Source organism: Microchirus variegatus, assembly GCF_963457635.1.
Source record: "Microchirus variegatus genome assembly, chromosome: 3".
NCBI classification, from domain to species: domain Eukaryota; kingdom Metazoa; phylum Chordata; class Actinopteri; order Pleuronectiformes; family Soleidae; genus Microchirus; species Microchirus variegatus.
Window position 1 is genome coordinate 18,988,641 of NC_139804.1, and position 25,674 is coordinate 19,014,314.

General features: G+C 40.9%; 1 protein-coding gene across 1 annotated transcript; it reads left to right on the forward strand.

Moving 5' to 3' along the window:
• Positions 1-1,247: 1,247 nt before the first annotated feature.
• On the forward strand, positions 1,248-24,107 carry LOC310925007 (galectin-9-like; the record flags this gene model as incomplete). Its single annotated transcript, XM_083886874.1, has 7 exons — positions 1,248-1,280; positions 3,693-3,781; positions 4,387-4,591; positions 5,102-5,221; positions 5,728-5,816; positions 7,928-8,084; positions 23,961-24,107. The coding sequence occupies 7 exons, from the start codon at positions 1,248-1,250 to the stop codon at positions 24,105-24,107; spliced, it is 840 nt and encodes a 279-aa protein (XP_083743000.1).
• Between the last annotated feature and the right edge of the window lie 1,567 nt (positions 24,108-25,674).

Genomic DNA, 25,674 nt, shown 5'->3' on the forward strand with positions numbered 1-25,674 from the left:
CTGCCACTCACCTCCTCATTTGCATATTTAAAGCTACAGGCAAAAACTACTCGTTTTAGAGAAATTCATTTAGAACTGGCTTGCAGTGGCTGTAATTCTGCACCAAGGCGGAATTTCGGGAAAATATATAGTATTAGGGGCCCCGAAGGCCAATATAAAAGTATCCAAAAAGCAGCATGTCATGGGATCTTTAACATTAAGCATTTAGCAGACACTTTTATCCAAAGGGACTTACAAGAGAGGAATAAGCTACGTACAAGAAGTCTTGGAAAGAACTCTACTCTTTAGGAAAAGTGGACTGATAGAGGGTGAGAGTGCCGAGGTGGATCCAAGTGCAGGAGGGGAGGGAGACACAATGCAATGAGACTGACGCACTGACAACTCTGCCAACGAGGCCTCTGTAGGATCTGTGTGTGATCCTTTAGCTGGACCCCCTCTCATAATAATAAGATTGTCGCTCTTCAGAATGCCACACTTCATCTTTTTTAGTACCTGCTCTGGCGAGGTTCCAAGCGAGCTGAGCCGATACTAAAATGTGACGTCAACAGACAAGGGTGTGGTCAATGGAAGAGGTACCCCTTTTCCACTGCTGTTTGCAACCTGGGACTGACACCATGTTCCTGAAAGAGCAGAATGGGCCTTTGACGCGAGGTTGTTCCCGCTTTCATCTGAAGTTGTTGCAGATCCTTCTTGCCTTGGAAACACTTTCATGCCCATATACGGAGAGACGCCCGACAACAAATGGCACACGATCACCTGACTACTATGACACATGAAACCAGCCTCTATAATCTTCTCAATGTATTTTGTGAATGAAAAGAAGGAATAATAAAGATACAGTGGAGGATATAAGTGTCTCTGTTGTGTCTACAGACTCACTGGTCACTGCAGCTTCCTTTATTCAACAAACAGCAGGCACACACACTGATAACACACTGATAAACACACTGTTAAACACTGATAACACAGAGACACTGCACCATTTATCCAGAAACGAAACCATTATTTGTTTATGAGTGATTATATTTCTTCAATTTTATGATCGATCACCTGACTAAGCAGGAAAAGAGAAAGTTGAAGGACCATTCTGTGACCGCTAGACTTTAAACTGCTGCTCCTCCTCGGTCCCGCCTCCTGCAATGAAATCGAAACCTTTCTGAACAATAAAAGCGCAACTTTTTCTTATCTTCTTTTTTTTTTTACTCCAGACTTTGCAGCAAACCAGCTCCACAATTCAACCTTGAAACATGGCTTTTAATCAGACATTGTTTTATAATCCGGTAAGTGATTGTTGACATGTATGTGGTTGTGTTTGGTGATGAAGTGTCTTTTTTTGGTGAAACCGTTAGACGGTAGATACATTTAAAAAAAAATTACTTGTTTTCTAACAGGACGACAAAGAACTGAATGTATGTTTTTTTCAGGATTTAATGTGCACTTATGGAAAAGCTTTATGGAAAAGTGAAAAGTAAACACAGAAACACTGGATTAATAATGGAATAATCCAGTTCCACACAGAGACCTGATGTCACACTGATCGATGTAGAGTTTAATCAGGGGCACTTCAGGGCCTGGGTTAGGGCGGCCATTTCCAAAACACAAAAAAATGAGAACACACTACTACACTATAATACAATTTTGTCCGTGACAATGATGGTAAGATGATAAAGTGAATAGAGAATACTCTACTCATTGCAATTCAATTTAATTTATAATATATACTATGATGTATCTGTAACAGAACAGGAAAACAAATATTTATTCACAGTATTTTTATTTATTCACAACAAAATATCTGTTGTGCACGGTCTTAACTTACTACAATTATAGCCATAAGTTGGCAAAAATGGTGGCATCCAGGGTTTTTGTTGTTGTTGTTGCCAAGGAACTTCTGGTACATGTACAAGCTTCTCAGAAAAACGACATTATGGAAGAGGTTCTCGTCTGTAGTTTATCTGTGGAAAAAGTTGTTTTTCACAGCGACAAACAGTGCGAACAGCACAAACGTCGTCCTAACCACTGGTGCCAATAAAGCCATGCTCTTTTGACCGTTCAGAATTAAAGATGTTTTATTTATTGGCATTTCACGTTAGCCGCAGCTGACGAACAGGGTGAAGAGCAGCAGCAGCACTAACACACGAAAGCCTTCTTTACGTTTATTAACCAATGATATACATATGATCGACACTGCTTTCACGTTCAGACAATATTTGTTAGACCATATATCTTAGGGCATTGTAAGGACGGGACATTAAAATCCAGACCCTCAGGCATAAACCACACTGTTAGGGTGGGGCCGATATAGCCAAACTTCTCTGTCTCTTTTTCCATTTTTGACACATATTGGATAATAACACAGCCAGTGTTAAAATAAAAGTAAGTCTGATTTTTTGCTCATGTTGAAGTGTTCAGAATTCCAAAATGTTTTGAAATTTTTTTTTCAATAAACAATGATTTTGTTAACATCTCCATTATTATCAGCATTTAGTTATAATCATGTGTCAATGTCTCACGTTAAGCTTTTCACAACCATTTTTGCCTTAAATTTGCAGTGTGTAACTGTTAAATATAAGCAAATGTCTGTCACATTCAAACCATTGCCAACTGTGTTCACACAATGCTGAGTAAACCTATCAGCTACTACTTTCAGATGTCGTATTGTGTCATAATATAAAGCCCTTGTGTGTAGATAGCAAGTGTCTGGTGACTGGCGTTATTTTAAATTCAGAAACTCACTGCTGCTTTGTATTGTATAAAACAAACGCCTACATGTTGGTAGATCATGAGCATGCTATCAAGGCTGTAACTCTGTATCTGAAGTGTCACACCTGTATCAAAAGGGAACAGAGACTGTGATTCAAAAAGAAAGAGAAAGAAAGAAAGAGAGTCACAGCTTAGGTGACTGTAATTGCCTTAGCTTCTGCGGAACACATCATGGGCCTTCAAGTCTTCTGCAGCAGTCTCCCATGATCTTTACTGTGAACAGAAAACAAAATGTAGTTAGACAAATATTCAATTATCTGTTTTTAATATTTATACAGTCAAACAATTCCAATGGAAGGAAATGAAGTTTCCCGACTGACAAATTGACATCATAGAAGTAGACAGAGATGTTCTGGATGGTTTTGACGATGGTTACATAGATTCAAACCCTTTTAAACTGTTAAAAAATACTTGACCATCTTTCATTCACGTGGCACTGTTGGCTTAATCAGTCCTCAGCAGATTTAATAGACCTGCAGTTACTCTTTTATCTTGTTCAGCCGCCACCTTTTATGACACCAACAATCTCTTCAATACTTAGAGAACCTGAGAAAGTCAGATCTTCTTTTTGCACTTATACATGTCAGACAGCATGGCATATTATGAAGAATCGATCGCATTGATGGTATGTGGAATTGTTATTGTACTCATCTGCCCCTGCTCTGCTGCTGTTTACTGCTGTAAAATGTCATGCACATTGAAGGTCATACGATTAAATTGTTGTTATCATGCTGTAACAGTTACAACTAGAAAAGCACTCGGAGAGCACAGACCTCCACCAAGGCAGCTCAGAACACCCCCCCTCCCCCCACACGGATCATGCCCAAAATTTAATCACTTGTTCCTGGTCCCATTGCGGGCATTTCCTGAATTTTTGAAAACATAATAAAAAAATCTGCAAATTATCTGTTACATTATAATATTTTCAGATAATTCCCTTCACTGGATCAATCCAAGGTGGTCTGCAGGAGGGGAATGTGATTGCCATCAGTGGACGAGTCCTGTCTGGAGCCAGAAGGTCAGACTCATCTTTTCATTTATTTATCATCATTTAAGCTTTTCTTTTCTCAGCTGTTTGTCAAACCTATGATGCTTATTCAGTGTGAAAATGCAACATTTTTGGGGAAAAATATATATATATTTTTTTTTTCATTTGTGAAATGTCTGGGCAAAGACCTGGACGAGCGTCATGGCTTTGTTCAGCATATTTAAATGTTTGTATTGTACTAATTATTAAAAATAATTACATGCTCAGTTGAAATGTCAAGACAGATACAGAAACTAAATATTTTTTAAATATAGCTCTTTACTTTCATATTAAAAACGAGTATGCATCTTAACATGTATTAATAAATTAAAGTATACATTTGGTGTGTTCATACAAAACTGTGACATTACCTTGAATTGGTCTGAATTTGCTGGACTTCCAGTGTCTGAAGGGCTAGAAAAGTTGTGTCAGTAAAAATACAGACAATCTGTCAGATGTGTTTAATGGAATCAATGATTTGTTGGTTGTAGGTCCAATTCCACATCAGGTGGCATTTAGCAACATATTTGGACAACAGTGACCTATGACATAAATGTTTTATTTGCAGATTTACAGTTCATGCCGATTGCTTTTAGGTTCCATGTGAATTTACAGTGCGGCTCCTGGACCAATGCGGACATTGCTCTCCATTTTAACCCACGGTATGACGGTGACTATTGTGTGGTCGCCAACAGCCTGCAGCACGGCCACTGGGGCAGTGAGGAGAGGAAGTACAACTCTTTACTTCCTCCTGGCTCTGACTTCAACCTGCTCATCACAGTTGCCCGTGATTCCTTCCTGGTCTGTTGAACTAAAATTGCTGATAGTCTTAAAATGATCTTTTATGTACTAGTACTACTAGTACTACTAGTACTACTACTACTACTAATCAACTAATGCATTGTCTTTGTCTGCATATGGAGAACATGGTATTTTAGGCATAAAACTAACTTGCTCTGTGACAGCAAGGGAAGCTCTGCCTTTTCAAAATGGTCTTAAAATAAATGGTCAAATATGTACTGTTGTATTAACAATTCATGACTAAAGGTTCCCTATAGGACTTGATCGACTATATGACTATTTTGTTCTTGTTGGACATTGCAACAACATTAGTTTTTAATCAGACGTAGGTGTATGTGTTTGGGTCAAGTTGTGAGCAATTTCATTAGATTGTGGTGAAACCTGGATCATCCTTCCAGTCGACTCCCATTCTGGAAATATTCTTTGCAGCAATGAATCTTGTCCATGCAAAAATATTCTTCAATGCTCAGAAATAAGGCACAAGTTCAATCATATATTTGCTCATTCCAGCTGAATATCAACGGCAGCCACTTTATGGACTACAGGCATCGTATTCCCTTTCACCAAGTGGACACAATCTCTGTTGGCGGGACTGTTGAAATTTTCTCCATTGCCAGTCAGAGCAATATGGTGAGGATGTCGCTATAATTAGTAGTAATACCAATAAAAAAACATTAAGAAGTACAATTGATTATTTCCTTCCATGTGTAGATCCCTGGACATCATGTAATTCCTTCTCAAGCTTCATTTCCTGCACTTGGAGCTTTTCCTCCACAGCCTGCTTTCCCAGCTTCTCCAGCATTTCCTCAGCCATCATTCCCTCTTCTTCCTGTAAATCCCTCGCAGCCAGGATTCCCACCACAGCCAGGATTTCCATCAAAGCCAGGATTTTCCACTTGGATATATGTAAGTATCAGACATACAGTAGTGGTCTGTAGATATTTGTGGTACCAGCAACCTTTTTGGTGCAAGTTAAACCATCAAGCCCTGTGTTCTCTTGGTACTGTATGTGATCATCTCTGTAAAAGAAAACAAAGTAGCTGCTGGTGTAAACAAATGGCTTTTCTTAAAACCAGAATAAATCATGAGTACATTTACATATATAATAATGAATTCTTATTCCTTTCTTTGTACAGGCTGTTCCATACAGAGCATCCATCAATGGTGGACTCAAACCTGGGAAAACCATCACTATCCAGGGAAATGTTAAGCCCAATGCCACAAGGTCTGACTCTCTCATTAGCCTCTGCTGGATTTTTATTCTGAAACTAATTGTACACCTTATGTAGTCAAGACAGTGAGGAATAAAGTCAGGCCCTAACTAACTTTTAATTTCATTATTGACTATTCTGTTTATTTAGTTATTAGTTCAGTCCAGTTCAGAGCTTTTTAATCCTCAAAGTGGAAATTAGTGTTGCAGTTGGAACACTCCAATAGTTTGAGCAAATGGAAATTGTTATTGTTTAGTTTTGACTCTGGGGAACATGAATCTATGTCCAGAGATTATTAAAGAACTCATCCAAAAATGGATGGATACAACAGGACAGGATGAACAGTGCCTTCTGCATGGATTCGTGTCAGCGAGAGCTGCTGTACCACAATTATTTTTACCAGCTTCATTGACAAAATTGACTCAATAAACGTCTTCACAACATTTAAACTATTAATTAACTATTCATTTGTACATAACATACTGTCTCTGCAGGGTCTGTTTGCAGATTTGGCAAGTCCTTATTGATCACTTTCCACATGTTTTTCTAAGATTCATCCATCTTCCAAACTGTGCTCTTGATTTTTGTTTGGAGAGAAAAGTTTTCTTAAAATCAGTGGCAATGCTGTGAGTTTTCCTAAACTTGATGAAATGGCTGTTACACCATTAATAAATTATTCAAATAGAAGTAGATTTATTTGGATACCGATTATTGGATGATTAATCATTGCTGCAACCCTGAATTGAACCCTGTAAAATACACAATACAAAACAGTCTTATCATAAAGTCTAAGTCAGTTGTGTCAAACTGGAGGCCCGTGGGTCATATGCAGCCCCCCACTCAATGTCCTGTGTTTAAAGTTTGCTTGCAGTATTGTCTATAATAGTAATAATAAGACATTTGGTTGTTATTATCACAGTAGTAAATGTGTTCTGTGTGCATTATTTATTACCACAGCACCCCCCAGACCCTCATGTGGAGGATAGAGCGGTATAAAATGGATGTATGGTATTAATTACAGTTGTACGTGATATTATTGACTCAATTGTTATTATTATTATAATATATAATTATTGTTTGTTGATATTAATAGAATTATTTTGAGTTATTATACTGAAGTACACGTTGTTCCATATCGGGCCAGTGTTTGAGACCCCTGGTGTACACACAAAGACAGTAATGAATTGAAAAAATGAAGGAAGTACATAAAACTTGACTGTTCAAACTATATCTCTATATTTATCAAGTATTTCATTAAACCAACAACTAACTGGCTTCTGTGCCAGGAATGATAAAGCCTTAATTAAAATAAATATTATGTTATATTAAACCTAAATCAGTTTAAAAGCCATAATCTATCATTTAAATCCCACAAATACAAAGACCGTGTTCCCAGAAACGAAACAAAGGCAGAAAAATGGAGCCACATTTTCCAGAACAACAGTCAGTGTTTCAGTTCACATGAGGTGACAACGTTTCCTTCAGTTGCAGCAGAAACAGTGACTCAGCATTTTGACCTTGTACACTTGGCTTCCTGATAATGTGACGAGACCCTGGTTGTGCGTTCCCCTGCATGTGGAGAACTGAAAATGCCCAGTGAGCTGCAGCCTTTCATTCTTTTCATCATCATTTATTTTGATTGCAACTAAAACAAACAGAAGGTGGAACCCACACAATGATTAAATGTGGGTTTGTCAAATTTGGCATTATTTCAGTTTTTCTGTGGCAGGGACTTCAAAACAGGAAATGACCCCTGATCGAAACACTAGTTTCACAGGGATGATACAGCGCAGACTTAGTGCAGTCTGTTTAAAGGTCAACCTTTTTATTGACTTAAGTGCCACCTGGTAATAGTCCTGGTTATTACATCATGGTTTAAGGTCATTGCAGAGGAATTATTAAAATGAGTTATACATTATTGTGATTGAATATAACTCAGGTATAGTTTTGTGTAAAGTTCATTCCATAACATGTGTTGTTAGAACAGAGCAATGAGTAATTTGGATCATCTGTGTAACATGTAGTAGCTTCACCTTCATCAGGCCATTGAGCAATATTTAGTATCTAGAATCAGACCTGCTTTATGGATGTAATGACCTTGATGTTCTTTCCTCCCTTTCCTCAGGTTCCATGTGAATCTCAACATAAACGCTGGCATCGCTCTGCATTACAATCCACGTTTCGATGAGAACGCTGTGGTGCGGAACACTAAGCAGGGGATGTTCTGGGGCAGTGAAGAGCGTAGTGGAAGCATGCCCTTCCACCAGGGACAGCCTTTCACGGTAAGATTATACACTCACACCAGCGGCCAGTGACATGAAGCTGGGTTTGACATTATTCACAAAACCCAGGGTTTAACACAGGGTTTTTAAGTCCTACAAAGCTGGTCTATGTTCTTCTCTAAGGCAGTGGTTCTCAACCTTTTTGAGTCGCGACCCTCCAATTTAACATGCACGGCTGTCCGCGTGGTCTATTATATGATATATCTATAACTTTAATTAATAAACAGTGTTGGAGCTATTTATTTATTTTTAGTATTTGGTGCTGTTTAGTTTAGTATTTTGTTTAGTGAGTATTTAGTTTTGATTATTGTTAGTCAATTTATTTGATTTTATTATGATTACATTCCCATTAGTATTCTAGTTTATTATTTGTTTAGTTTAGGTGTTTCTTGTTTATTATTTGTGTAGTGGCATTCTTGCTACCAAAAGGCCACTTGAGGGAATTTGAAACCATTTCCAACGCGTGATGGTGTACAACAATGATGTCCTCCATTGGCTTGAGTTTGACACTTTTATTAGCTTGCAAATCTTTTAAAGTCAATTACAAAAGCTGGATCCCACAAGACTTAAAACCAGACTTGTGTATAAAAGACTAAAAGTACTAATACTGTGACACAAAACAATTCAATTGCTGCACACACAGACACGGTTGAAAAACTGTGTGGCTTTCCTGATCCTAATTCCCTCCACCTCCTCAGCTGTGTCTCCCCTATCTAACTTTTGTGTGACTAATTACCCAACCCATGCTCACAGGTGTGCAAGTAACCCATAACAACCAGTGCTTCACCACTGACACACCCACATTCACTCACACAAGCACACAGATCCAAATTGGCCACAACACACCGGCCCCTAATTGTTACTGTATAAAACATAACAATTCAACACAATAGAACAACTACTACAAGTTGCAATACCCAGTTTTTTTTTTTAGTTTTTTTTTTTTTTTTAAATCCGAGTTGGTAATGTTCACATGTCCATAGAGTCACATTTCACGCCAAGGTACGACGTGAGTTTACAAGGGTATTTCATCGGCTTCGAGCAGAAGACAAATCTTCGTAATTGGTCGCTCCAATACGCTGTATTTGGTCTGAACTTTAACAGACCGTACGAGCCCTCGTGTGCCAGGAAAAGTTTGTAGTATCCTCCCCAACAGCCAAGACCCACGAGGAGCAGTCGAGTCTGCCACGAGAACAACATCTCCTGCAACAAAGCTTCTCTTGTCTTTTATCCACTGTTGTCGCTCCTGTAACAGAGGTAAATACTCCCGAATCCATCTGTGCCAGAAGAGATCTGCAAGGAACTGAACTTGCCTCCAGCGTCGCCTACAGTAAAGGTCATTTTTCTCAAAAAGCCCAGGTGGTACAGCGGGTTTGCCTTTCAACAAGAGGATGTGATTTGGAGTCAAAGGTTCCAAATCATTAGGATCCTCTGAATTTTTTGTGAGGGGACGATCATTCAGTATGGCTTCCACCTCACACAGAAATGTTTGCAGTCCTTCATCGTCTGTGTGTTGCTGCTGAAGTATAGAGTTCAGTACCTTTCGGACCATACGAATGATTCTTTCCCATGCTCCTCCATGATGGGATGCAGCAGGAGTGTTGAAGCTCCATTTCACTCCAGACTGAAGTAGCTCACCTTGAATTTTGTTGTGGTTCAGTGCAGACAGAGCTTCTCTCAGCTCACGTTCTGCCCCCACAAAGTTGGTTCCGTTATCTGACCTGAGATGTAAGACTTGGCCTCTTCTGGAAATGAATCTGCGCAGTGCATTGATGCAAGAACTGGTATCCAAAGAATATGCCATTTCCAAGTGCACAGCCCTACTGGCCATACAAGTGAATATGACGCCGTAGCGTTTGATGAGGCTGCGGCCTGCCTTCACCTCAAAAGGGCCAAAATAATCAACACCCACATTTGTGAATGGTGGGAGGTCAGGTTGAAGTCTCTCTTTTGGTAAATCTGCCATCTTTTGTTCACCTAGCTTTCCCCTATAGCGTCTGCACATGACACATGAAGAAAGGAGCCTTCTGACAGCAGAATTTGCATTTGTGATCCAATAACGTTGGCGAAGTCTGGAAAGCAGGTGATTTCTTCCACAATGTCCCAGCTGTTCATGAATGTGGCGTAAAATGAGAGTGGAGATGTGCTGATCTTTTGCAAGAATGACTGGATGTTTCATATCATCTGGCATAGCCGCTTTACTAAGCCGTCCTCCTACTCTCAAAAGCCCATTTTCCAGCACCGGGTCGAGTTTGTAAATATGACTGCTTTTCTTCACTCCAGATGTTCCAATTTTCAACGCAACTATTTCATCATTGAACCTTTCCAGTTGGCAATACTGAATGATGGCAATCTCAGCTGCAGAAGTCTCTTCGACAGACAAGGTTTGACCACCTAGTGTGGCTCTGAATGCTCTCATCTCCTTTTCAACTTTATTCTCTTGCTGATTTATGTCAAGCCCATTGCTCGACACAGAAACTTCCATTTCCTTCCTCTTCTGACTCAAGAGCTGCAACACCTTTCTCAGCTGGAGAAACCAAGCTACTGAGGTTTTTAACCTTTTCCATGAAGACGAGTAGGTTATTAACTGAGTTGTTGCTTTTGGTGCATCTTTGATGATCACAATGTTTGCTATGGCTTCTCCTCTAACCTCTGGGTCGTCACTGCTAATAGAAGCTGAGTCCAAAATGTTAGTAGGCCATTCTCTCTTACTCCTGAAAAGAAAATCTGGGCCATGGATCCATCTGCTGGTATTGAGAAGATACTCAACCTTGACCCCACGAGAGGCCTCATCAGCTGGGTTCTGCTTGCTGTCCACGTACCTCCACTGTGAGACAACAGTAGCTTCTCTTATAGCAGAAGTCCTGTTAGCCACGAAAGTGTGAAAGCGTTTTGTTTCATTTTTGATGTATTTTAACACAGTTGTACTATCCGTCCAGAAGATAGAACTTTCCATGTTTAACTGCAGCTCTGCTTTCAACATCCTGTCGACCCTTACTGCGAGCACAGCGGCTGTTAGTTCCATCCTAGGAATCGTCACTTTTTTCACGGGAGCAACACGTGCCTTTCCCAAAATGAAAGCCAAGTGAACCTGGTTCTGTTCATTCTTCAGACGAAGGTAGGAGACCGTACCATATCCAGCCTCACTGGCATCAGAAAAGTGGTGCAATTGGGCGCTTATGAGTTTTCCATACTCTTGGAGCTTAATGCATCGTGGCACGCTGAATGTGCTGAGCCTTTTAAGATCTTCTAGCCACCTGACCCACTGCTGCTGGTAGCTTTGAGGGATGGGCTCGTCCCAACTGTAGCTCAGCCTACACAGGTTCTGCAACATCAACCTGGCGGGTAAGGTAAAGGGGGCCAAGAATCCAATGGGGTCATACACTGAACTTACAACAGACAAAATACCTCGTCTTGTGCATGATCTGTCTTGGACTGCCATCTTGAACCTGAAAGTGTCCGTTTCTGCGCACCACTGCAACCCCAGTGTTCTCTCAACAGGGAGAACGTCTCTGTCAAAGTCCAACTCTTTTACTTCTTTGGCTCGTTTTTCCACCTCAATGGATTCCAGCACTGCTCTGTTATTGCTAATCCATTTTACCAGCTGAAAGCCTCCCAAAGAACATACAACTGTCAGGTCTCTCACCAGTGCTGTGGCTTCAGCTTCTGAAGACAAGGACTTCAAGCAGTCGTCCACATAAAAATTATGCTTGATGGTATCAGTGACATGTGCTGGAAATGCTGCCTTGTTATCATCAGCGACCTTTCTTAGAGCAAAGCTAGCACAGCTGGGTGATGATATTGCGCCAAACAGATGAACCGTCATTCTGTAATCAGTGAAACATTGTGCCAGGTCGCCATTTGGCCACCAGAGGAAGCGGAGAAAGTCTACATCCTGTTTTGCAACATTGACTTGGTGATACATTGCCTTTATATCCGCCATCACTGCAATAGGTTCTTGACGAAACCTTGTGAGGACTCCAAGCAGAGAATTTGTTAGATCTGGCCCCTGCAGTAACTGGCTGTTAAGAGAGGTTCCTTTAAAACTTGCACCGCAATCAAACACCACTCTCAGGGTTCCCTTTTTTGGATGGTGCACGCCATGATGTGGGATGTACCAGACCTTGCCTGCTTTTCCTTCCAGCTGGTGTTCTGGCACCCTCTCTGCGTAACCTTTGCTTATTACATCTCTGAGAAACTGAATGTATTCCTCTTTGAACATAACATCTTTCTCCATTTTCTTTTTCAAACAGCGAACTCTCTGCTCAGCAATGTGGCGATTATTGGGCATAACAACATCATTGTTTCTGAAAGGTAATCTCAAGCAATAATGTCCATTGTTAAGTTCAGCCGAGGTGTTCATAATGTCCATGAACTTTAGATCTTCTCTGGACATTTCTGGCTTTTCATCTGTTGATTTTTCATTGAAATCGTGGTTAAACTGTTTCACCAGCAATTCCTCTATATGAGCAATGGATATACGGTTAGCAGTAAGGGTCTTACAGCTGCTGTCAATCTCACTGCCTCCTCTCAGTGGTCCATTAATAACCCATCCCAATAGGGTTTTGATGGCATATGGTCCTTCACCATTGCTGTTTATCACCTCCCATGGTTCCATTACCTTTGGAACATTGGTTCCGATGAGCAGTTCCACATCAGCATCAATGACAGGAATTTCAACAGAGTTGAGGTGAGACCAGGCACTTAACTCTTTCTGCAGTGGAATGTTATCACGGGTCACAGGCATCTTGCACTGTGTGTACACATCAGGTAATTTAAAGAAAGTGTCACTGTTAAGTGCTGCTATCTCCAGTCCTGAGATGATGTGACCGTCAACAAACTTTTCTTGATTCATTGTTTTCAAGAGAAAGTTGACACTCCTTCCTTTGACCTTTAGCTCCCTCATGAGTCGCTCAGAGCAGAAAGTGGCTGTGCTGCCAGGATCTAAAAATGCATACGTGCTTAGTATCTTACTGCCTTTGTCTGCCTTGATCTGTACGGGTACGATTGCCAAGACACAATCTTGTGCTCCGGCCCCTATATGGCCGCATGTCTTGGGAGAAACTACGTGACTTTTCTCCATTATCTCCTGCTGTGTGTCCTCTGAGTTGATATTTTTCTTTGAATAAATGTGGAGGATGGTAGGATGTTTCAGGTTGCACAATTTGCAAGACAGACGCCTATGACAGTCTTTGCTCATGTGTCCAATAGTTAAACACCCAAAACAAACACCTTTCCCTCTTAAGAAGTCGATTTTCTCTCTATGCAACTTCTTTTCCATTTTGGGACACAACTCCAATGTGTGACCCTCTTCACACAGCAGGCAAGACACCTTTGTTGTTTTATCAGGTAAGTTTCTCTCATTTTGCATTTGAGCCACAGTTGTAGAATTGACAGCTGCCACTTGAGTTGCAAAACTACTTCCTTTTCCTTTGAGTCGAGCCTGTGAGACTTTGTTTCCAATGTTACGATTTGGTGATGAAATTGCTGCGTCCTGAATGTTTCCAAAAAGTGGATTAGAAACAATAGACACTTGTCTCTCCATGAATTTGACAATATCACTGAATCTTGCTTGACGGTGATGCTTCTCCTGCAACTCATAAGCAGTGTTTCTCCATTTTTCCCTCAGTTTATAAGGTAGCCTCATGATAATGGCACGCATGTTGGATGGCATGTTCATCTCAGACATATAACTGACATCCTCCATAGCATTACAGCAGACACGGAGAAACAATGAAAAAGCTTGTAAAGCCTTGATGTCCTCCGACTTTACTGGTGGCCATCCCAGTGCTTTCTCCATGTATGCACTCGCTATTTTTTGCTCATTTCCGAAGCGTTCTTGTAAAAGTTCTTTTGCTCTTAAATATCCCCTGTCGGGTGGCATATGTTGACAGCTCTTAACCAGTTGTCTTGGTTGTCCTTTTGTATATTGTTCTAGGAAATACAGGCAGTCTATACTGCTAGCAGCCTTTGCTTCTACTCCGTGCTGAAAAGCTCTTATAAATGCACTGTACTCAAGTGGGTCTCCATCAAAAGTTGGTATATCTCGTGGAGGGAGTGACAGTGAGGACTGTTGCTGTATCAGAAGAGCTGTAATATCATTTTGCCGTTGCATGATGGTTAACAGATTGCCTTGATCCACATCAGTTTGCATTAGGTCAGTGCGTTGATTTGATTCCTGTGTACATTGCATGGTGGGTTCCTGTGTGTGATGCACATGACACGTTTCCTGAAATCCTTGAGGCATGCTTGAGTTTGGATTCAGAACATAAGACCTTTGTTCACCATGTACAAAATGATCCTTGGGTCGTGTACCCATTGATACATCAGCTTTGCTCCCTCCTAGAGGTGAATGATGAGACTGATGGTTTGAATACCTGAGCTGTGCCTCCATTGGCATTGCAGCCTTACTCCCTCCTAGTGGTGAATGATGAAACTGTTGCTTTAAAGTTTGTGGAACAAATTCTATGGCTGAGGGTCTGAGAAACGATTCAAGTTTCGATCTTTTCAGATACGAATTCATGCCATCTGAATGGGCTCTTGAGCTCCGACCATCAGATCCTCTGTCCTTCAGCACAGCAACCTTTGCAGTATTAGCAGCGATTTTACTTTGCAGTTCCAGAAGCTCCTTTTTCCTTCTGATTTGCTCCTCCTGAGCTTCCAGTTCATGTTTTTCTTTGAGGCCAGCTGCCATTGCAAGAAGAGCAGCCCTTTCAGCCTCTGCCTTTAAACATGCAGAGGAAGTTGAAGACTGGTGGCTAGAGCGGCCAGTTGATGAGCACGTTTTACGACCAACATTAGAAACGCTGTCACCAGGAGCAATATCATCATTGACCACAGAACCAGCAGCATTGTCATTAAGCACATTTGTTACAGCAGCAGCATCATTGTCATTTTCATCATCATCATCATCATCATCATCTTGCTCCTTTTTATCAAGCAACCACTCTTCAATTTTGTGCATTATTTCTTTATTGCTTTGCATTCGGGTTTTATACCATTCTTCTTGCTTTAACATTTCATCCTCAGGTAATATTGATTTCAATGATTGATGCAACTCTTTGGTTTCCACACACAGCTTTAAGAACACTTCACGCTTTGTTTGCACCTCAGACACATTTTCCTGTGCAGTCATTAGTTCCTGAACTTCCTTTGATAATTTATGGAGTTTCTTTATTCTGAGATTCCTTTCCTTTTGTTGTGATATTATTTTTGCTTCCAGTGCTTTAATAGTGAGCTTGGTTGATCTTTTATCACATTCACTTTCCATTTCACCTTGATTGACAGTTGCAGCCACTTCATTCATTTTGACTGATTTAAAGGCCAGAGGCTTTATTTTGAATTGTAACAGGATTTACCTATATCCCATTTGTGCGAAGGCCATTCTCTTCCACACGGCTTAACAATTCTTAATCAGTCCTACCGTGATTCTTCAGCGTTATGGCTCAGGCTTTCTTTGTTTGCCTCCACTTGATTGGAATCAGCTGGCATGAAGTATGGTGGACTGCAGCAAGAAGCTCAGTTTTTCAACAAAGTGTAGTGGCATTCTTGCTACCAAAAGGCCACTTGAGGGAATTTGAAACCATTTCCAACGCGTGATGGTGTACAACAATGATGTCCTCCATTGGCTTGAGTTTGACACTTTTATTAGCTTGCAAATCTTTTAAAGTCAATTACAAAAGCTGGATCCCACAAGACTTAAAACCAGACTTGTGTATAAAAGACTAAAAGTACTAATACTGTGACACAAAACAATTCAATTGCTGCACACACAGACACGGTTGAAAAACTGTGTGGCTTTCCTGATCCTAATTCCCTCCACCTCCTCAGCTGTGTCTCCCCTATCTAACTTTTGTGTGACTAATTACCCAACCCATGCTCACAGGTGTGCAAGTAACCCATAACAACCAGTGCTTCACCACTGACACACCCACATTCACTCACACAAGCACACAGATCCAAATTGGCCACAACACACCGGCCCCTAATTGTTACTGTATAAAACATAACAATTCAACACAATAGAACAACTACTACAAGTTGCAATACCCAGTTTTTTTTTTTAGTTTTTTTTTTTTTTTTAAATCCGAGTTGGTAATGTTCACATGTCCATAGAGTCACATTTCACGCCAAGGTACGACGTGAGTTTACAAGGGTATTTCATCGGCTTCGAGCAGAAGACAAATCTTCGTAATTGGTCGCTCCAATACGCTGTATTTGGTCTGAACTTTAACAGACCGTACGAGCCCTCGTGTGCCAGGAAAAGTTTGTAGTATCCTCCCCAACAGCCAAGACCCACGAGGAGCAGTCGAGTCTGCCACGAGAACAACATCTCCTGCAACAAAGCTTCTCTTGTCTTTTATCCACTGTTGTCGCTCCTGTAACAGAGGTAAATACTCCCGAATCCATCTGTGCCAGAAGAGATCTGCAAGGAACTGAACTTGCCTCCAGCGTCGCCTACAGTAAAGGTCATTTTTCTCAAAAAGCCCAGGTGGTACAGCGGGTTTGCCTTTCAACAAGAGGATGTGATTTGGAGTCAAAGGTTCCAAATCATTAGGATCCTCTGAATTTTTTGTGAGGGGACGATCATTCAGTATGGCTTCCACCTCACACAGAAATGTTTGCAGTCCTTCATCGTCTGTGTGTTGCTGCTGAAGTATAGAGTTCAGTACCTTTCGGACCATACGAATGATTCTTTCCCATGCTCCTCCATGATGGGATGCAGCAGGAGTGTTGAAGCTCCATTTCACTCCAGACTGAAGTAGCTCACCTTGAATTTTGTTGTGGTTCAGTGCAGACAGAGCTTCTCTCAGCTCACGTTCTGCCCCCACAAAGTTGGTTCCGTTATCTGACCTGAGATGTAAGACTTGGCCTCTTCTGGAAATGAATCTGCGCAGTGCATTGATGCAAGAACTGGTATCCAAAGAATATGCCATTTCCAAGTGCACAGCCCTACTGGCCATACAAGTGAATATGACGCCGTAGCGTTTGATGAGGCTGCGGCCTGCCTTCACCTCAAAAGGGCCAAAATAATCAACACCCACATTTGTGAATGGTGGGAGGTCAGGTTGAAGTCTCTCTTTTGGTAAATCTGCCATCTTTTGTTCACCTAGCTTTCCCCTATAGCGTCTGCACATGACACATGAAGAAAGGAGCCTTCTGACAGCAGAATTTGCATTTGTGATCCAATAACGTTGGCGAAGTCTGGAAAGCAGGTGATTTCTTCCACAATGTCCCAGCTGTTCATGAATGTGGCGTAAAATGAGAGTGGAGATGTGCTGATCTTTTGCAAGAATGACTGGATGTTTCATATCATCTGGCATAGCCGCTTTACTAAGCCGTCCTCCTACTCTCAAAAGCCCATTTTCCAGCACCGGGTCGAGTTTGTAAATATGACTGCTTTTCTTCACTCCAGATGTTCCAATTTTCAACGCAACTATTTCATCATTGAACCTTTCCAGTTGGCAATACTGAATGATGGCAATCTCAGCTGCAGAAGTCTCTTCGACAGACAAGGTTTGACCACCTAGTGTGGCTCTGAATGCTCTCATCTCCTTTTCAACTTTATTCTCTTGCTGATTTATGTCAAGCCCATTGCTCGACACAGAAACTTCCATTTCCTTCCTCTTCTGACTCAAGAGCTGCAACACCTTTCTCAGCTGGAGAAACCAAGCTACTGAGGTTTTTAACCTTTTCCATGAAGACGAGTAGGTTATTAACTGAGTTGTTGCTTTTGGTGCATCTTTGATGATCACAATGTTTGCTATGGCTTCTCCTCTAACCTCTGGGTCGTCACTGCTAATAGAAGCTGAGTCCAAAATGTTAGTAGGCCATTCTCTCTTACTCCTGAAAAGAAAATCTGGGCCATGGATCCATCTGCTGGTATTGAGAAGATACTCAACCTTGACCCCACGAGAGGCCTCATCAGCTGGGTTCTGCTTGCTGTCCACGTACCTCCACTGTGAGACAACAGTAGCTTCTCTTATAGCAGAAGTCCTGTTAGCCACGAAAGTGTGAAAGCGTTTTGTTTCATTTTTGATGTATTTTAACACAGTTGTACTATCCGTCCAGAAGATAGAACTTTCCATGTTTAACTGCAGCTCTGCTTTCAACATCCTGTCGACCCTTACTGCGAGCACAGCGGCTGTTAGTTCCATCCTAGGAATCGTCACTTTTTTCACGGGAGCAACACGTGCCTTTCCCAAAATGAAAGCCAAGTGAACCTGGTTCTGTTCATTCTTCAGACGAAGGTAGGAGACCGTACCATATCCAGCCTCACTGGCATCAGAAAAGTGGTGCAATTGGGCGCTTATGAGTTTTCCATACTCTTGGAGCTTAATGCATCGTGGCACGCTGAATGTGCTGAGCCTTTTAAGATCTTCTAGCCACCTGACCCACTGCTGCTGGTAGCTTTGAGGGATGGGCTCGTCCCAACTGTAGCTCAGCCTACACAGGTTCTGCAACATCAACCTGGCGGGTAAGGTAAAGGGGGCCAAGAATCCAATGGGGTCATACACTGAACTTACAACAGACAAAATACCTCGTCTTGTGCATGATCTGTCTTGGACTGCCATCTTGAACCTGAAAGTGTCCGTTTCTGCGCACCACTGCAACCCCAGTGTTCTCTCAACAGGGAGAACGTCTCTGTCAAAGTCCAACTCTTTTACTTCTTTGGCTCGTTTTTCCACCTCAATGGATTCCAGCACTGCTCTGTTATTGCTAATCCATTTTACCAGCTGAAAGCCTCCCAAAGAACATACAACTGTCAGGTCTCTCACCAGTGCTGTGGCTTCAGCTTCTGAAGACAAGGACTTCAAGCAGTCGTCCACATAAAAATTATGCTTGATGGTATCAGTGACATGTGCTGGAAATGCTGCCTTGTTATCATCAGCGACCTTTCTTAGAGCAAAGCTAGCACAGCTGGGTGATGATATTGCGCCAAACAGATGAACCGTCATTCTGTAATCAGTGAAACATTGTGCCAGGTCGCCATTTGGCCACCAGAGGAAGCGGAGAAAGTCTACATCCTGTTTTGCAACATTGACTTGGTGATACATTGCCTTTATATCCGCCATCACTGCAATAGGTTCTTGACGAAACCTTGTGAGGACTCCAAGCAGAGAATTTGTTAGATCTGGCCCCTGCAGTAACTGGCTGTTAAGAGAGGTTCCTTTAAAACTTGCACCGCAATCAAACACCACTCTCAGGGTTCCCTTTTTTGGATGGTGCACGCCATGATGTGGGATGTACCAGACCTTGCCTGCTTTTCCTTCCAGCTGGTGTTCTGGCACCCTCTCTGCGTAACCTTTGCTTATTACATCTCTGAGAAACTGAATGTATTCCTCTTTGAACATAACATCTTTCTCCATTTTCTTTTTCAAACAGCGAACTCTCTGCTCAGCAATGTGGCGATTATTGGGCATAACAACATCATTGTTTCTGAAAGGTAATCTCAAGCAATAATGTCCATTGTTAAGTTCAGCCGAGGTGTTCATAATGTCCATGAACTTTAGATCTTCTCTGGACATTTCTGGCTTTTCATCTGTTGATTTTTCATTGAAATCGTGGTTAAACTGTTTCACCAGCAATTCCTCTATATGAGCAATGGATATACGGTTAGCAGTAAGGGTCTTACAGCTGCTGTCAATCTCACTGCCTCCTCTCAGTGGTCCATTAATAACCCATCCCAATAGGGTTTTGATGGCATATGGTCCTTCACCATTGCTGTTTATCACCTCCCATGGTTCCATTACCTTTGGAACATTGGTTCCGATGAGCAGTTCCACATCAGCATCAATGACAGGAATTTCAACAGAGTTGAGGTGAGACCAGGCACTTAACTCTTTCTGCAGTGGAATGTTATCACGGGTCACAGGCATCTTGCACTGTGTGTACACATCAGGTAATTTAAAGAAAGTGTCACTGTTAAGTGCTGCTATCTCCAGTCCTGAGATGATGTGACCGTCAACAAACTTTTCTTGATTCATTGTTTTCAAGAGAAAGTTGACACTCCTTCCTTTGACCTTTAGCTCCCTCATGAGTCGCTCAGAGCAGAAAGTGGCTGTGCTGCCAGGATCTAAAAATGCATACGTGCTTAGTATCTTACTGCCTTTGTCTGCCTTGATCTGTACGGGTACGATTGCCAAGACACAATCTTGTGCTCCGGCCCCTATATGGCCGCATGTCTTGGGAGAAACTACGTGACTTTTCTCCATTATCTCCTGCTGTGTGTCCTCTGAGTTGATATTTTTCTTTGAATAAATGTGGAGGATGGTAGGATGTTTCAGGTTGCACAATTTGCAAGACAGACGCCTATGACAGTCTTTGCTCATGTGTCCAATAGTTAAACACCCAAAACAAACACCTTTCCCTCTTAAGAAGTCGATTTTCTCTCTATGCAACTTCTTTTCCATTTTGGGACACAACTCCAATGTGTGACCCTCTTCACACAGCAGGCAAGACACCTTTGTTGTTTTATCAGGTAAGTTTCTCTCATTTTGCATTTGAGCCACAGTTGTAGAATTGACAGCTGCCACTTGAGTTGCAAAACTACTTCCTTTTCCTTTGAGTCGAGCCTGTGAGACTTTGTTTCCAATGTTACGATTTGGTGATGAAATTGCTGCGTCCTGAATGTTTCCAAAAAGTGGATTAGAAACAATAGACACTTGTCTCTCCATGAATTTGACAATATCACTGAATCTTGCTTGACGGTGATGCTTCTCCTGCAACTCATAAGCAGTGTTTCTCCATTTTTCCCTCAGTTTATAAGGTAGCCTCATGATAATGGCACGCATGTTGGATGGCATGTTCATCTCAGACATATAACTGACATCCTCCATAGCATTACAGCAGACACGGAGAAACAATGAAAAAGCTTGTAAAGCCTTGATGTCCTCCGACTTTACTGGTGGCCATCCCAGTGCTTTCTCCATGTATGCACTCGCTATTTTTTGCTCATTTCCGAAGCGTTCTTGTAAAAGTTCTTTTGCTCTTAAATATCCCCTGTCGGGTGGCATATGTTGACAGCTCTTAACCAGTTGTCTTGGTTGTCCTTTTGTATATTGTTCTAGGAAATACAGGCAGTCTATACTGCTAGCAGCCTTTGCTTCTACTCCGTGCTGAAAAGCTCTTATAAATGCACTGTACTCAAGTGGGTCTCCATCAAAAGTTGGTATATCTCGTGGAGGGAGTGACAGTGAGGACTGTTGCTGTATCAGAAGAGCTGTAATATCATTTTGCCGTTGCATGATGGTTAACAGATTGCCTTGATCCACATCAGTTTGCATTAGGTCAGTGCGTTGATTTGATTCCTGTGTACATTGCATGGTGGGTTCCTGTGTGTGATGCACATGACACGTTTCCTGAAATCCTTGAGGCATGCTTGAGTTTGGATTCAGAACATAAGACCTTTGTTCACCATGTACAAAATGATCCTTGGGTCGTGTACCCATTGATACATCAGCTTTGCTCCCTCCTAGAGGTGAATGATGAGACTGATGGTTTGAATACCTGAGCTGTGCCTCCATTGGCATTGCAGCCTTACTCCCTCCTAGTGGTGAATGATGAAACTGTTGCTTTAAAGTTTGTGGAACAAATTCTATGGCTGAGGGTCTGAGAAACGATTCAAGTTTCGATCTTTTCAGATACGAATTCATGCCATCTGAATGGGCTCTTGAGCTCCGACCATCAGATCCTCTGTCCTTCAGCACAGCAACCTTTGCAGTATTAGCAGCGATTTTACTTTGCAGTTCCAGAAGCTCCTTTTTCCTTCTGATTTGCTCCTCCTGAGCTTCCAGTTCATGTTTTTCTTTGAGGCCAGCTGCCATTGCAAGAAGAGCAGCCCTTTCAGCCTCTGCCTTTAAACATGCAGAGGAAGTTGAAGACTGGTGGCTAGAGCGGCCAGTTGATGAGCACGTTTTACGACCAACATTAGAAACGCTGTCACCAGGAGCAATATCATCATTGACCACAGAACCAGCAGCATTGTCATTAAGCACATTTGTTACAGCAGCAGCATCATTGTCATTTTCATCATCATCATCATCATCATCATCTTGCTCCTTTTTATCAAGCAACCACTCTTCAATTTTGTGCATTATTTCTTTATTGCTTTGCATTCGGGTTTTATACCATTCTTCTTGCTTTAACATTTCATCCTCAGGTAATATTGATTTCAATGATTGATGCAACTCTTTGGTTTCCACACACAGCTTTAAGAACACTTCACGCTTTGTTTGCACCTCAGACACATTTTCCTGTGCAGTCATTAGTTCCTGAACTTCCTTTGATAATTTATGGAGTTTCTTTATTCTGAGATTCCTTTCCTTTTGTTGTGATATTATTTTTGCTTCCAGTGCTTTAATAGTGAGCTTGGTTGATCTTTTATCACATTCACTTTCCATTTCACCTTGATTGACAGTTGCAGCCACTTCATTCATTTTGACTGATTTAAAGGCCAGAGGCTTTATTTTGAATTGTAACAGGATTTACCTATATCCCATTTGTGCGAAGGCCATTCTCTTCCACACGGCTTAACAATTCTTAATCAGTCCTACCGTGATTCTTCAGCGTTATGGCTCAGGCTTTCTTTGTTTGCCTCCACTTGATTGGAATCAGCTGGCATGAAGTATGGTGGACTGCAGCAAGAAGCTCAGTTTTTCAACAAAGTGTAGTGGCATTCTTGCTACCAAAAGGCCACTTGAGGGAATTTGAAACCATTTCCAACGCGTGATGGTGTACAACAATGATGTCCTCCATTGGCTTGAGTTTGACACTTTTATTAGCTTGCAAATCTTTTAAAGTCAATTACAAAAGCTGGATCCCACAAGACTTAAAACCAGACTTGTGTATAAAAGACTAAAAGTACTAATACTGTGACACAAAACAATTCAATTGCTGCACACACAGACACGGTTGAAAAACTGTGTGGCTTTCCTGATCCTAATTCCCTCCACCTCCTCAGCTGTGTCTCCCCTATCTAACTTTTGTGTGACTAATTACCCAACCCATGCTCACAGGTGTGCAAGTAACCCATAACAACCAGTGCTTCACCACTGACACACCCACATTCACTCACACAAGCACACAGATCCAAATTGGCCACAACAATTTGTGTTTGTTTCATTTTGGCACATTAGCAGGGCACCTGAAGTTATATAGGTAGGCTGTCGGTAAGAGACCAGCGTGCATCTGGGTGGGAAAAATGTTTTTTTTACCGGAGTGGGAGAAACACAGGAATGTTCTTTGTTCTTTTGTTTGCTCGTCCTTTTGGTTAAATAAACCACATTTTCGTTGAAATTGGACCTTTGTTTGGACATTATGTTTTTCCCTTCCGCATACACCACAACCCATGGTGCAACAGTGGCCTTTTTATTTGTATAATTTGAAGTTTAATTTGAAACTATTATTTGTTTGACAAACGGCTACTACGAACAGTATATTTACTTTTATTTATATACTAAACATTTCCCTTTTATTGTAAACTAATGGCCATATTTATGGCCCACACTCGAACTGCTAATTTAGACTGTTTAAATGTTTAGTATTCTACTCTTATGAGTTGTTTTTAAACATCCTTATTGTTTTTATAGTGTGAAACTATAAAATACATTACAGTAGCAGCAAACACAGGCTTTCTTTGTCGTACAACATAACCTTCTGTAATTTATTCATGGTTCTGTTGGTGTCAATAAGTCAGCTCAGAGTAATGATAACATGTCATGAGTTTACTGAAAAGTATCCCTCACAACAGCCACATTTCGTTCTGGAAACAGTTTCTCCATTAGCTGAGATCTGAAAAGATTTCTATTCATAGACACGTGTTTTTGCTTCACATGTGATCATAAAATGCCCTTTTTGTGTTTTGTTTCTTTTCAGTTGACCATTTGCTGTGAGAATAGCTGCTTCAGGATTCTGGTCAATGATGTGCAGGCACACACCTACAGCCACCGCATCACTCTGTTCAGAAACATTAAGTCCATGGAGATCGACGGTGACCTCACGCTGACCTCTGTGATTGTGTAGAGATCCACCAGCTGTGGTTGTCACCTCTTAACCACCAATGCTCAACACATCTATCAATGAATCCATGCTGATTGATTTTACAGGATGCTGCATGTTTACGTCCAATGCTTTCATACCACTATCAATCATTTCTATATTATCATATGCCATACTATAAAAAAGGGAAAATTAATCAAGTTTGTTGTCTAATGTTTGTGCTGTGTTATGTTTTGTTATTACTTTATTATGCAGCTAAGGGAGTGGACTTGAGACAAAGATTTTAATAGTATAAGAGTGTGCTATGAAATCATTAATGCTTTGTGAAACCTTTAAATAAAAAAACATGTCTATCAATGTGTTAAGTTATCCTTTATTTGAAACAGGCAGTCTCATTTTCTTGTCTGAAATTGGTTCTCAAGTTTCTTAAAAAACATTATTCACAACATGTTTGTATGTATACAAATGTCATCACAGATACATAAGACAAATAGAAAGCTTTAAAATGTTCAAATGAAATACGAGATGATTTACTCTATGCTAATTGTTAAACAGTCAATTGTACAGTGTTGTATAATATCACCAAAAGATTTAATTAAACATGTACAGTTGAAATCTTTTACTTCATCATTAAAATTATTATTATTATTATTATTTTAAACTACACTTGTAGTGTTACTTACTATTTGGAAAAAAATTTAACTTTGGTTCTCAAATAGTGGTATGTGAGCTTCCTCTGGTACTAAAAATTCCAAAATATTGTTCTAAGTTTGACCAGAGTGCGTAGAAAGTGAAACAAATAACAAAATAATAATAATAAATTAAATAATAATATGATTATATGAAATATATATGCGGAAGCGGAGAATGGTGAGAGAGCAAATTATTTTATTGGGAATAAATCTGCCTCCTGTCGCTGACTGTGCTCAAATTACTGGCCCCCAAAAATCCTGCCTATTGTAGATATTATCAATATTTAAGATAAACGTTCCCTTCTGTTGTGGACTAACAATAAATGAGTGGGGGAACATGACCTATGTCTCAACTGAGTGATGGATTTGGTGATTAATCACACAGGTTATGAAAGTTGGTCGATTTCTATCTGATGATTATCATATAGTGAACATCAATTTAGATGGTATTTATGTCATTCACAGTGATGCTGGATGCTCGCAGATATTTAGCTTCATGATATTCAGCCTCATCTGTCACCAGCAGCTGTGGACCCTCCACGTCCACATAGTCCTGCAAAGAAGAGAAGAGGGACGTTTCATTTCACCGGCAGAACATCTCACGACCATCTAATTACAACTGCGACATGACAGAGGCTACTGAGGCTGTATTCATTAACAAAGATTTATGAGAACGATTCTCGTCTTGTTGTAGAAACAGAAAGGTGTGTGTCTAACTGCACATACAAAGGATCTCAAACTTCACTTACAAATCATGCTGTTGGATCATAGAAGTATTTTGTATAGTGGGTTCATTAAAAAATGCCTTGTCAGATTCAGGAAATCACATCTATCTTCTATTCGTTTTCACACCTAATATTCCACTAGACACAATTGTGGGTTGCAACATTCAGCCGGTT